The sequence below is a fragment of the Caretta caretta genome, chromosome 3 (genome assembly GCF_965140235.1).
Source record: "Caretta caretta isolate rCarCar2 chromosome 3, rCarCar1.hap1, whole genome shotgun sequence".
In the NCBI taxonomy this organism is placed as follows: domain Eukaryota; kingdom Metazoa; phylum Chordata; order Testudines; family Cheloniidae; genus Caretta; species Caretta caretta.
This window is the reverse complement of record NC_134208.1, coordinates 138,986,401-139,000,431: the sequence shown is the minus strand read 5'-3', so window position 1 is coordinate 139,000,431 and position 14,031 is coordinate 138,986,401. Positions and strand designations below refer to the sequence as shown.

General features: G+C 41.4%; 1 protein-coding gene across 1 annotated transcript in view; it reads right to left on the bottom strand.

The window, feature by feature from the left end:
• FMN2 (formin 2) overlaps positions 1-14,031 on the bottom strand; it is a 244,214-nt gene that overhangs the window by 127,072 nt on the left and 103,111 nt on the right. The window contains exon 7 of the mRNA XM_048843776.2: positions 4,399-4,486. Within this exon, the coding sequence (XP_048699733.1) occupies positions 4,399-4,486 (88 nt within the window). The remainder of the gene's footprint in view (positions 1-4,398; positions 4,487-14,031) is intronic.

The window sequence follows — 14,031 nt, the reverse complement described above, 5'->3', positions numbered from 1 at the left end:
GATTCCTTCCACACTGTAAAATGTCTAAACAGCAACCAGAATTTGGGCAAGCGTCTTACTGAATCCAATTCAAAGAAAGAAACAGACTAGCCCAATTTCATTAGCTGCCACTTATGTTCCCCTGACCAAAAGAGATAACTCAGTGTACACTGTACTGCTGCTGCTGCAAGCTTGCATGAAATGTCACCTAATCACAAACTCAGAAAACAGTAGCAGACTCCAGATAGTAAAGAGACCATAGACCATGGAGAAACAGCACAAATGATTACTATTCAAATTTTCAACATCATCTGTCAAGTAGAATTAAAATTTGTTTTAAGAATATATTTTACCAATATTATGCAATTTCCAGAAGCGATGAAATTAAGTGTAATGTTTGCCTGGAGTTTCAAATTATTTTAAAACTATTAAAAATGAGTTACAACCATGTAACTGTAACTTGCAACCCCAAATTAGCCATTTGGGCTCATGCTTACCCCAGTTTTCACCTAAATTCCTAAAATCATTTGAGTTTTGTTTTCAAAAGAAGGAATCCTAATACAGTGTCTCACTGAAAGGTTCCCTCTCTTGCTAAGTTATACAGTGGTCTTAAAATCTGTACAAGTTGCCTTTGCAAGTAATTAACATTTCCTCTGCATTCAACAGATGTGCCTTACACTCAACACAAGGAATATCTGTGTACAGAGTATGATATATCCCAGTGAACCAAGATAAAGAAATGCATAGTAAAACAGACTGTTAGTGGGGACAATTATTTTGTTCTAACTACTCAGGAAATTCAGAAATAAGCATTCCAGAACTGCACTTTCGGCTGTGTACTGTTTCTTTAGATTTGTAGCACAAAATCAAGCAGAACGGACTGCAAAGTAGAGTAAAGTAGAGCATAAGTGTAGTATTAATTATATTACTGGTTTCATTATTCTAACAGCATAACAATTACGGGTGAAGATCTAGAAATTTTGAATTTATGCAAATACAGCAAGTACCCTATTTACATACTTCATCAATTTTTCACTGAAAGGTTATTTAAATTCTCTGCTCCTGCTCCCTTATCAGTTTCTCTGTTACTGTAATAGTCAGGCTATAAAAGCTGGTAAAAATATATTACTACTAGATATTTACATGCCTTCAAGTCCAAGTTAAATGAGGCATAAATAGAAAGTGAAGCTAGGCTCTAGGGGCTATGATTTAATAATTAATATTCATTGACAACCTGATTATTTGGGAGGGAGGTGTCTAAGATCACAAATGTTGGCAGTAACTAGGAGGAGGAGGGAGAAACCCAGACACTGAGGTAAGGGGTGGGGAGAGGGAAATGTGCTGCCTCAGCCAAGTCATGGTAAATGTCATGTTAACTCCATTAACAATGTCACAGACTCTGCAGGAGCCACAGGTAGGGGGCAGCACTGAGAATCCTAGTTCCTTTGGGAGCGAGGAGGGCAGACTATTTCCAGGGCTGTTTCAGTCTCCTTTGACCCTCTCTGAGAGGTGGGGGATCATAGAGGCTGCATCCAGTGCTTGCTCTATGGCCTTGCACGTGCTTCCCTCTTCCCTCACACTCCAAAATCCCCAAGCTGCACAGGGAACCTCCACTCATCCCACAAAGTCTATGCTGTGAGGTCTGACAAGAAATAAATGGGAGTGCAGCACTAGTCCTAAGGTTAAATTCTGGCCCACTGAAGCCAACAGGTATTTTGCCGTTGACTTCAACAGGGCCAGAATTTCACCTCAGTCCCAGATAGGGTGTACCAGCTACAGCTGATACACCCTCACTGTAACTATAGAGAGTAGAAGTGTTTTATTCTCACCTCCTGTTTCAGTCTCCTTGTTTCCCCAGGAGATTCAGTCTCCCAGTTAGGGTCCAGGTGAGATCAGCAGAAATTTGGAGCCTGCAGAGGTGCCTGGGGCACTCAACTCTGATGAACTATGATGAACTTCCTTGTTCAGAGTTAGAAGAAATTGGCTCTTCGGTGTTGCCAACCCCAAATGTCCAAAAATCAGACCCCAAACAATAGTGAGGTTTAAATAAATAACAACCACCCAAAATGTATAATTTGCTTTCTGGCTTCTGAACCTTTAGGGTTCACTCTATTCACATCTGCAAGATTTTCAATGTAATCATGTGGGCAGTAACCTCATTAAAAAAAATCGAAACTCAGATTTTCTCAAATCGTTTGACTTCAGAAGGTGGGGCCTTAAGAAAAACACCAAGTATCACAAGATTATCAATATAATCGCAAAAGCTAGCAATGATGATGCTGCATGATGTTGTTCTTTACCATTGTCATATATTGTCATATTATATTGTCATATAACCAGCAGATTGGCCTGCGGTTCTCAGGAGAGTGAAATCCGGGCCAAAATACAGGACATTTACAGACAGGTGGCTTCTGCTTCCATGTTCTCCAAGGGCTGGCAGCAGGGGAAGCTGCTTGTAGGCCCAGTGTTGAGACAGCTGGTCCTGGGTCAAAGGAGGAGGAAGGGAAGTGTAATAGAACCTTCCTCCCCAGGAGCATTAGCACTAAGCACCCACACCCTGGCTACCCAACATCAATCCAGGATCAGCAAACTGAGCAGGTCTGAGAGGGTGCATCTGCCCATACTGGAAAGTGCACATGGGATGTCTGGAAAGGAAGAGGGAGGATATCTGTCTGTCCTGGGAAAATGTCTGGGTGTAAGTCTGAAATGGAAATATGGGGGAGGCTAGTTTGGATTGACAAGAGGCATGCTTGATGTTGCGTCATTTTGTAGCACATCATCTGCCTTGCTCAGCCCCGTCAGTGCTCCTTTCCTGCCTTCAAAACTGCGTTAACCACCAAGCGACAGATTCTTTGCATTATTTTCCAAAAGCTTCCCTAATGGAAAAATGTTGCTTCTATTTCACAATTTCTTCATATTTCAGACAACATGTAAGTAAGGACAATCGTGCACTATGCTTTAGCAAAGATTTTTTTTTTCTTTTAAACTAACAGCTATTGAAGGGGAATATAGAAAATAGTGTCAGGTTTCAGAGTAGCAGCCGTGTTAGTCTGTATCCACTAAAAGAAAAGGAGTACTTGTGGGACCTTAGAGACTAACAAATTTATTTGAGCATAAGCTTTCATGAGCTACAGCATCCGATGAAGTGAGCTGTAGCTCACGAAAGCTTATGTTCAAATAAATTTGTTAGTCTCGAAGGTGCCACAAGCCCTCCTGTTATTTTTACAAAATAGTATGCAACTTGTATGACAGATGATCCTATATACTTAACATTCTAATAGGATAAAGGTTAAGCATAATATTGTTTGACCCCCTTCAACTACAGACATTCATGCCATGTTATTGTTAGTATTGCATGTTAAGCAAGCACATTTTCAATGAACTCGCGTTGGCTTTACCACAGACACAGATGTTAGGCGGACTCCTTTGTTCATAAGGTTCTCATTATTAACTCAAACCAAGCTGAATATTTGACTGAAGGAAAGGACCATATCATTGTTTTCAGATTTCACTCAATGACTTAACTGAACTACATCTGCCAGCTTTAGAAATACCAAGTATTTCTTGGCGCCAGTACTGGCGCCTTATTCTATGACTACCATCCTAAACGTTTCAGCTTGAGGAAGTCTAGTAACCATCAAAACAATTTAATAAAAACTTAAATTGTGATTAAGAGTTACTCACTAGCTGACAGATCACAGGAAAATTTGTTCTAAATCTGAATGATTCCACAAAATAATCTAAGCACAGCAAATGGAATTCAGGTCTGTAAAGATGTAGGCTAGAAAGCTTGAATTTTTTTTCCCCGTGATTTATTAAGTCTGCACTATACTTGAAACCATGTTTATTTAATAGGTAGGCTGGCACTTCACAGGACAGATCAGTCTGCTTTAAATCTATTCAAAGCCCCTGGGAAGCATAAAGGACACTCTGAATAAAAATATAACTCCTCTTTTCTGCCATCCTACTATAAAAGTGAAAAATATTACAATCTCAACAAAATGTTTCTCTTTATAACATTCTTGAAGATAACGCAACTAAGAAGTCTATACGTGATATTCTAATACTAAATGTAGGAGCGATTTTACACAGCAAATAAATAAAATGGAAGTCACAACATTTCCAGGTGTCTAGGTTTCCAATTATGCTAACTGAGTTAGAATCAACAATACAATATAGGCTGGAGCCAAAGACACTAGATTTTATATATCTGACAGAATCCAAGTGAAAGAATGTAAATTGCAAGGCTTTGAATGAACAGCCACATTAACTGTGCAACTCTGTATATAATGCATGGCAATTATGTAACACTGATCAAATGGGTAGATACACACTACACGCTGGCATCAAGTTCCTTCTGGATTTTAGAAAAAATATTTTTATTGAAAGCCTTACTTAATAAAAGTTTATTGTACTTACCGTGCTGGATGTCTTTCATATCTAAATGAAGACTGGACATTAGTATTCCAACTGCCTGAGATCTTTTGTTGCTTAATAACTTGACAACCTGGCCAAGAAAAGAAACATTTATTAACTTGCAATCAGCAGCCAGGATTTACAAAATATTTTGCATTGCTCATTACGAATCCAAGAAATGCAAGGTACCTTGTACTGTACTTGTTTAATTGGATGAAAAAGTAATGTGCTGTTATTCATGCCATGCAAAATGTACTTTTTCTGTGTAAGCCATGACACATGTAGACAGCCAGATAATCTGAGTGAAATCCTGGTCCTGTTGAATTCAATGTAAAAACTGCCTTTGATTTCAATGAAGCTAACAATTTCACCCTCCATTGGGATTTGCATTTCCATCTTCATCCTCACACTGATGTTACTATCTGTATAAAACAGGCTGTCATATAAAAGGTTTCCAACTGCGTTTTGGAATGTGTTTGGTTTCCAAAACCACACAATGATTTCCAGCTTCAATGTAAGCTAAAACTGTGAGAATGTCATTTATTTGAATGTTTGATGCAGTAGTGGCCAATATGAATGTTATTTAGAAAGCAAAATAACCATGTACATATTGAGATGCTCTTTGATCACTTTTAGGGAACACAAAAGGCCTCAAAGTATGCTATGAAAGCTACATCAGACCCTCAAAATTGCTAGTTTGAGTAGCTGGAGTTAAAAAATTAGCTACATACATATTTGTACATACCATGTGTTGGCTCTGTAAACACAAAAGCAACAATTAATTTACAGACTAACTTCCAGATAGCTTTAAGCATAGTGGCCTCTTTCTTGCTTCTCATTCCAGTATTACAAAACACACAGAGTAGCTCCAGGAGAAGATTCCTTATCAGGCAAATTATGTGGCCCTAGACAAAAGAGTTTTCTGTGTAAAAGCAATTTGCTACATAGTCTGAGAAGTATATGCCAATTACTTTTTTACTGAGACTACTTCTTCCTCACAGACCATATAAGGGACACAGACAGACTTTCCTCTCTACAAGCCATTAAGTTTCAAGTGTTCTTGAAAAGCCAAATGTAATTAAAGCCAGTAAAGGTCCAATTTCCAGAAGCGACAGACTCCTTAACAACAGTTGATGGTGTTTATATTTTTAATTAAATTGGAGCATTCATAGAAAATAAATAATCTTAATTCATTGTCACACAAAGGTCTTAAGACAAAAACTGTAGTTGCAATTATGTTCCTAGTTTTTGAGGGGAACCAGACTGGCAGATCAAAGTTATAAAACAAGAACAGCTAATTGATTTATGACAGGTGATTCAAAAAAATCAAACTATTCTAGTCAGCATTGCTGAGCAGTAAATAATGTTTAATACACAGAAAAGGAACAAAACCACATTTAATGTTGAACAATTCAAAATGTCCATAATTTTTTTTAAAAGTCACTATTTAGGTTTTATTAGCTGGAGGATGCTGCCCAAATGGCTGAATCATCCATTCTGTCTTGGAAAAAAGATGGTTCCAGAAACCAGATTTCTCCCAGCATTTGAAAGAGTACAGCTGATGATGACTGAATTAATCTACCAAAAAGTTGATTTATATCTAGGCAAGTATAAAGGTACACAAGGTGTTTTCCATCAGACCATTACTAAGTCTGATTCCTTCAGGATTTCATGAAAGTGAATACAGGTTTTTAGTTTGATGTATAAAGAGAGGCTAAATGGAAATACAAGAGCATGACTTAGATTTTAGCAGATACTCTGGTTAAAATAAGGAAGCTAGAGGAACTCCCAGAGTCAGGCTTTTGCAGCCTACCTTCTTACATTGTCCCATAAAAGTTAAAGTCTTCACTGAGTCAATTTACATTTTGTCTTGCTTTCTCTACACCTCCCTTCTTTTAATTAGCCAGTGAAATGAAAACACTGTATCTTACTGATGAACTGAAAAAGTAGCAAGCCAGAAACCAAATATATGTGTTAACTTTTGCTCATAAATTTAAACAAAACAAAACACAACCCTAAACTCAGAACAGAATTTGACAAAAAACTCATTAAGGAATCTCAAAACATAAAAATCAAATGGACTGAAAAAGCTACTGAACATCGATGTCAAATGCAGATATCAGCATTAAAGGATAGCACTCGGTCTCATAAGTAAGAAAAACAATTAGATTAATCTGGATCTTCCATTGAAGGAACTCAAAGTACTCTCTCTTTCAAACTAGAATTTCTAAATCTCAGGTAAACCTGAACCTCTTAAGACAAATCTAGCCAGAGAAACAATCTCTAAGGGTTTTCTTGCTGTGGAGAGAAGCTATTAATTGTAACGATCAACATATTTAAGACCATCTATGTCTGTCTACAAAATAAAACAACTCTTGGTCATCAGGCTGTGGCTTCAATATTTCCAGCCATTACATTGCCTCTAATAGAAATCTTGGCAGTATCTTGAGCTGCATCATGAAGGAAGTAAGCAATTACACAGAGAAAGAGCATTATTATACTGCTGTCACTTATATGTCTCCAAAGATTGTGCAGTACTGGAAAATCCATGAAGTATTTTGCTGTAGACTACAGCACTCTTTCTTCCAGGAGCAGGAAGTCCCCTCCTATGTCAACTAATAAATCTTTAGAAGTTTCATTTTAAAAATATTAAACAGAAATGAATTGAACTCTGGAGATGGGGTGGAACTGAAATATTTTCACCGCTTTGGATCCCCAGAGTACAGCATCCCACAAGAGTATAATTATGACAGACTAAGCCTGCTGTGGTCAGCTACAGAGGAAAGAGGTCCTTCTTGTGTTCCTTTTGAACCAGTGTCTGCAGAAGGCAAGATAATTGCTCCAAACAGGAAACTGAACAAATGAAAATGTAAGTGGAAACACTGTAGGAAGAAACAGTCTCAAAAAAACAACAGGATAAAGAAATGGAAAGTAAACTAGTTAGGTCAAAGCTCAGGAACTTGTTGCAGAGTGAACTAATGGAAGACAGAACAATTACTATTTATTAATTATCATTACTTTTCACTGTAACCAAATAGGAAAAGACATTGCCTACATACAAGATGTGAACTAGGAACATATTGGATCTCTGGGGCCAGAATTCTAAGTTTTAAGGAGTGAGTCAAAGAAACATCGAAGTGAAGAGTAAGATCTATCATTTCTGGGCCTGCGAACAAAGTGTATAGAAAAGTGATTGAAAAGAAGGTTGTGACATAGTAATTGCCACTTTTTGGCTAGTTACATTTAAAAAGTAGGTTATTTCATTTTGATTTTTATAAGCATCTTAACTTTAGTTTTCATTCAATCCATGAAAAATTGCATGAACACCAAAGTTTCCTGTTTCTTTTTTCTCCAATACAGTGGCTGTAACAATACAATATTAATTAACAAAACATGAATATTAGCATATGTGACTAAAGCAATTCCCACAATTTAAAATAAAATCATTAGTTATGAGTCTAGGTCTACTGGCTACAGGCTAGTGATGCCATTAAAAGGAGAAACAACAAAAGGTTGCTAATCAAATCTCTCTAAGATCTAGGCACCTTAGACACAATATACAACTTTTTTATTTTGTAATCTGGAATGCCGCTTTCAATAAATTAAAAAAAGAAAAAAGGAACCTACAGATAATATCAGCACATTAATGTCTAAAACAAAGCTTCTGACTGTTGAGTGGTCCTTGCTGTTGACTAGTAAACAAAACTACATGCCAAATTTATTCCTGATTGGACAACACAAGCAATAATATTCAAAGATACATTTAGTGAATAGTAATACAATACAGATGTTAGATGATAAAAGCCCTGGAACAAATATATGAAGATTCACTTTCCCCAGAATAATCTTTAGGTAATGCAGGAGAGTTTTGCAAGGATTCTCACTTTCTGGTTCAGAGTTTAACGGTTAACATTAACCAAAAGCATCCCATGGTTCTTGCTGGTAAGGAAAACTACTAATTAATTCTTAAACAAAAAATAAATCACACACACATGCAACTCAACTGTACAAAACCTAGGATCTATTTGTACGGAATATGCAAAAACCTTAAGTTTCCAAACAAGAACTTGAAAGACCAGATCAAAGCAATAATTCATGAATCAGCCTCGATCCCCTTCACTGGGAAGGAACTAAAGCCTTGTAGGGTCTCCACTGCAATTAGACCCATGGCTGGTGACTTGGGACATGGGGTTCCAACCCAGGCCTAAACCTCTACACCACACTTAAACAGCCCCTTAGCAACAGCCCCATGAGCCTGAGCCAGCTGGCATGGGCTAGCCACCGGTTTTTAATTACAGTGTAGACATACTTTATTACGAACAGTCTAAGGGTAACAAATTTCTGGTGGAAGTGTATAGGTCCCTAAAAATAATACCAAACGGAATTGTACATGTTTCCCATAAAGACACAAGATTTATAATTAAATTAAGGGACTGAGGACATCCAGTGGCTTCTTTAAAACAGAAAGGGGTTAAGACAATCCCAAAAGTAAGGCTGGAGTAAAATACTGATCAGGAAGGAATCCTGCTGCAAAGTGTTTAGCATAGGAAGCCAGTTATGGCTGCTATTGCCAAAATATCCAACACCGGCCAATCAGGAAAATTCCTTTGCTGTTAAAGGAGTGGAAGCAAGGAGTAGAGCGCTACAGCTCCTGCATTCAGTGACATGCACTGGAACTGGCTAAAGCCTAACAGCCAGTGACCATGCTCATTGACTCCAAAGATGCATTGGCTAAGTGAGTTAACTGAACTGTATGTAATCAACAGCTGTTATTTTGGGGCTGTTTTATTACACTCGTCAAATGGGTTATTTCTTTACATACTTTTGGTGGCAATGAATCTGGGTCAGGAGAATGGGCCTTTGGAACAAGTTCAAGAAATCTGTGATGACTCAGATGCTAACTTCTCTTGGCCTTGGTCTATACTATGAGTTTAGGTCGAATTTAGTAGCGTTAGGCCGATATAACCCTGCACTCATCCACGTGACCAAGCCTGTTTTGTCGACTTAAAGGGCTCTTAAAATCGATTCTGTACTCCTCCCCGGTGAGGGGTTTAGTGCTAAAATCAACCTCCCTGGGTCAAATTTGGGGTAGTGTGGATGCAATTCGATGGTATTGGCCTCTGGGAGCTACCCCAGAGAGTTCCATTGTGACCACTCTGGACAGGACTCTCAACTCAGATGCACTGGCCAGGGGGACAGCAAAAAGCCCTGGGAACTTTTGAATTTCATTTCCTGTTTGGCCAGCGTAGCAAGCTGAATAGCACAGGTGACCATGCAGCCCCAGAATCGCAAAAGAGCTCCAGCAGGGACTGAACAGGAGGTACTGAATCTGATCACTGTATGGGGTGAAGAATCCATGCAGGCAGAACTCCGTTCCAAAAGACGAAATGCCAATATATATGTCAAAATCTCCAAGGGCATGATGGACAGAGGCTACAACAGGGACACACAGCAGTGCCATGTGAAAATTAAGGAGCTCAGGCAAGCCTAACAAAAAACAAAGGAGGCAAATGGTCACTCCAGGTCAGAGCCCCATATATGCTGCTTCTATGAGTGGCTGCATGCAATTCTAGGGGGAGGGGACTACCACTACCCCACCACTGTCTGTGGACACCTGCAAAGGGGAGTCTCAGCAACAGGGATGAGGAAGATGGAGGAGGAAGAGGAGGTTGAGAACAGCACACAGCAGGCAAGTGGCTCTCCCCGGCAGCCAGGAACTGTTCATCACCCTAAAACCCAATACCCGCTCAACCTTCCCAAGGTGGGCTCCTGGACCATGAAACCAGAGAAGGCACCTCTGGTGAGTGTACCTTTGTAAATATAATACAGGGTTTAAAAGCAAAAGTGTTTAATGATTAATTTGCTCTGAAGACTTGGGATGCATTCGTGGCCAGTATAGCTACTGGAAAAGTCTGTTAAAGTGTCTGGGGATGGAGCGGGAATCCTACAGGGACATCTCCATGAAGCTCTCCTGGAGGTACTCTAAAAGCCTTTGCAGAAGGTTTCTGGAGAGGGCAGCCTTATTCCATGCTCCATAGTAGGACACTTTACCACACCAAGCCAGTAGCAAGTAGTTTGGAATCATTGCAGAACAAATGCAGTGAATGGACCCAGCCTTTGGTGGCATTTAAGCAACAGCCATTCTTTATCTCTCTGTGTTAGCCTCAGGACAGTGATATTATTCATGGCCACCTGGTTGAAATACGGAAAATTTGTTTAAGGGGACATTCAGAGGTCCCGTTTCTGCTGGGCTGTTTGCCTTTGGCTGAAAAGAAATCATCCCCGCTGTTATCCAAGCGGTGGGGGGAGGCCAGTTCATACTAAGCTGTTTGCATTTGGCTGACGGGGATCTTCCCTGATACTAGCCATGCGGTGGGGTGGGGGGTGAAACGATCATCCCAGAGAATTGGGTGTGTGTGGGGTTGGGTTGTGCTGCACATTCACCCGAAAACCACATCCCCTCCTTTTAAATGGCCAACCCAAAAGGCTTTGCTTGGTATGGGAAAGGAGGGCGATGCTGTTTCAAACCATTCCCATATGTTGTGAAGGTTGAAGAAGCCGAAACCCTTTGCCTTACCATGGCTGCCTGCAAGCCAAATTCTATTGCCCAGTCGAGCGTGCGTGATGTCTCACACCAAACCAGCAGGCACTCAATATAAGAGACAAAATGCAACCTTGTAACAAAAGCACGTGCTATGTAATGTGAATCGCTTGATTCAGTGTGAAATAGTCTTCCATTTGTTCTGTAAAATGTATCTTTTTAAAGACTACTCTCCCTTTTTTTCCTCCTGCAGCTGCAAATGTTTCTACGCTCCCCCTATCATCTCCATCCAAGAGGCTAGCGCACATTAGAAAGCGAAAAAAAATGCACTCGCGATGACATGTTCTCAGAGCTCATGCAGTCCTCCCGCACTGAAAGAGCTCAGCAGAATGCATGGACGCAAACAATGTCAGAGTCCAGGAAAGCGTTAAATGAACGTGATGAGAGGAGGAAGGAGGCAGGACGCAATGCTGAGGCTAATGCGGGAGCAAACTGACCTGCTCAGATATCTGGTGGAGCTACAAGAAAGGCAGCAGGAGCACAGACCACCGCTGCAGCCCCTTTATAACAGCCTGCCCTCCTCCCCAAGTTCCATATCCTCCTCACCCAGATGCCCAAGAATGCAGGGGGAAGGCTATGGGCACCCAACCACTCCACCCCAGAGGATTGTCCAAGAAACAGAAGGCTGACATTCAATAAGTTTTGAACTGTAGTGTGGACTTGTCCTTCCCTCCTCCTCTCATCCACCACCCCACCTGGTGCTTCCCCCATCCCGGGCTACCTTGCGAGTTTTCCCCCTATTTGTGTGATGAATTAAGAAAGAATGCATGATTTTGAACCAATAATGACTTTATTGCCTCTGAAAGCAGTGATCGAAGGGGGGAGGTCGCTTGGTTTATGAAGTAAGGGAAGTAGAGTTAACCAAGGGGGCGGGTTTTCATCAAGAAGAAAAACAGAACTGTCACACCGTAGCCTGGTCAGTCATGAAACTGGTTTTCAAAGCTTCTCTGATGTGCAGGGAGCCCAGCTGTGCTCTTCAAATTGCCCTGGTGTCTGGTTACGCGTAATCGGCCACCAGGCGATTTGCCTCAACCTCCCACCCTGCCATAAACATCTCCCCATTATTCGCACAGATATTGTGGAGCACACAGCAAGCAGCAATAAAAATGGGAATATTGGTTTCACTGAGGTCTAACGTAGTCAGTAAACTGCACCAGCGAGCTTTTAAATGTCCAAATGCACATTCTACCACCATTCTGCACTTGCTCAGCCTATAGTTGAACTGCTCCTTACTACTGTCCAGGGTGTCTGTGTATGGCTTCATGAGCCATGGCTTTAAGGGGTAGGCTGGGTCCCCGAGGATAACTATAGGCATTTCAACATCCCCAATGGTAATTTTCTGGTCGGGGAAGTAAGGTCCTTCCTGCAGCTGTTCAAACAGACCAGAGTTCCTGAAGATGCGAGTGTCATGCACCTTTCCTGGCCATCCCACATTGATGTCAGTGAAATGTCCCTTGTGATCCACCAGTGCTTGCAACACCACTGAAAAGTACCCCTTGCCACTTAAGTACTGGCTGCCAAGGTGGTCCAGTCCCAAGATAGGGATATGTGTTCCGTCTATCGCCCCACCACAGTTAGGGGACCCCGTTGCAGCAAAGCCATCCACTATGACCTGCACATTTTCCAGAGTCACTACCCTTGATACCAGCAACTCAGTGATTGCATTGGCTACTTGGATCACAGCAGCCCCCACAGTAGATTTACCCACTCCAAATTGATTCCTGACTGATTGGTAACTGTCTGGCATTGCAAGCTTCCAGAGGGCTATCGCCACTCGCTTCTCAACTGTGAGGACTGCTCTCATCTTGGTATTCTTGTGCTTCAGGGCAGGGGAAAGCAAGTCACAAAGTTCCATGAAAGTGCCTTTACACATGCAAAAGTTTTGCAGCCACTGGGAATCATCCCAGACCTGCAATACTATGCGGTCCCACCAATCTGTGCTTGTTTCCTGGGCCCAGAATCAGCGTTCAACAGCAGGAACCTGCCCCATTACCACCATGATATCCAAATTGCCAGGGCCCGTGCTTTGAAAGAAGTTTGTGTCCATGTCCTCATCACTATCATGATCGCGCTGTCGTCGCCTCCTCACCTGCTTTTGCAGGTTCTGCACATATTGCAGGATAAATGTGCGAGGTGTTTACAATGCTCACAACTGCAGCGGTGAGCTGAGCGGGCTCCATGCTTGCCATAGTATGGCGTCTGCAGGAGAGCAGAGTTGCAGCGGAAGATGACGACAGATGCAACGAGAATAGATATTTATACAAAACGACGAGAGGACCTGCGAGGTGGATTCATGGCACCAGGAGAGCAGACTTGCAGCGGAAGCAGTTGATGACGACAACATGGAGAAATTTGCTATTGAGACTGAGCTCATTTACAAGTCCAGAAGAGCAGAGTTGCAGAAGTGGTGGATGACGATGGTGAGCAGTCCTACTGCACCATCTGCTGACAGCAGCACCCAAGGCACAACAGCAGCAGCGATGGTGAGCTGAGCTGAGCAGGCTCCATACTTGCTGTAGTATGGCGTCTGCACAGAAAAAAGGCGAGAAACACTTGTCTGCCATTGCTTTCAGGGAGGGAGGGGCAACTGACGACATGTACCCAAAACCACCCGCAAAAATGTTTTTGCCCCATCAGGCATTGGGAGCTTAACCCATAATTCCAATGGGTGGCAGAGACTGTGGGAACTGTGGGATAGCTACCCACAGTGCACCGCTACATAAGTCAATGCTAGCCACAGTAGTGAGGACGCACTCCACTGACTTAATGCGCTTAGGGGGGAATACGCAATTGACTGTACAAAATCGATTTCTAAAAATCGACTTCTATAAAATCGACCTAATTTTATAGTGTAGACATACCCTTCAATAGGCTCCAGTCTATTCCAACTGTAAAGAACGGCTACAATGGTGTATTGAAGCCTCCATGCCTTCTTTCACTTTTTATACCCTCCCCACAGACTTGAGGATGACATTTTATTGTCACCATCACCAGGTTCCCCAGTAAATATTCAGACCCAATCTCTAGTTTGTATT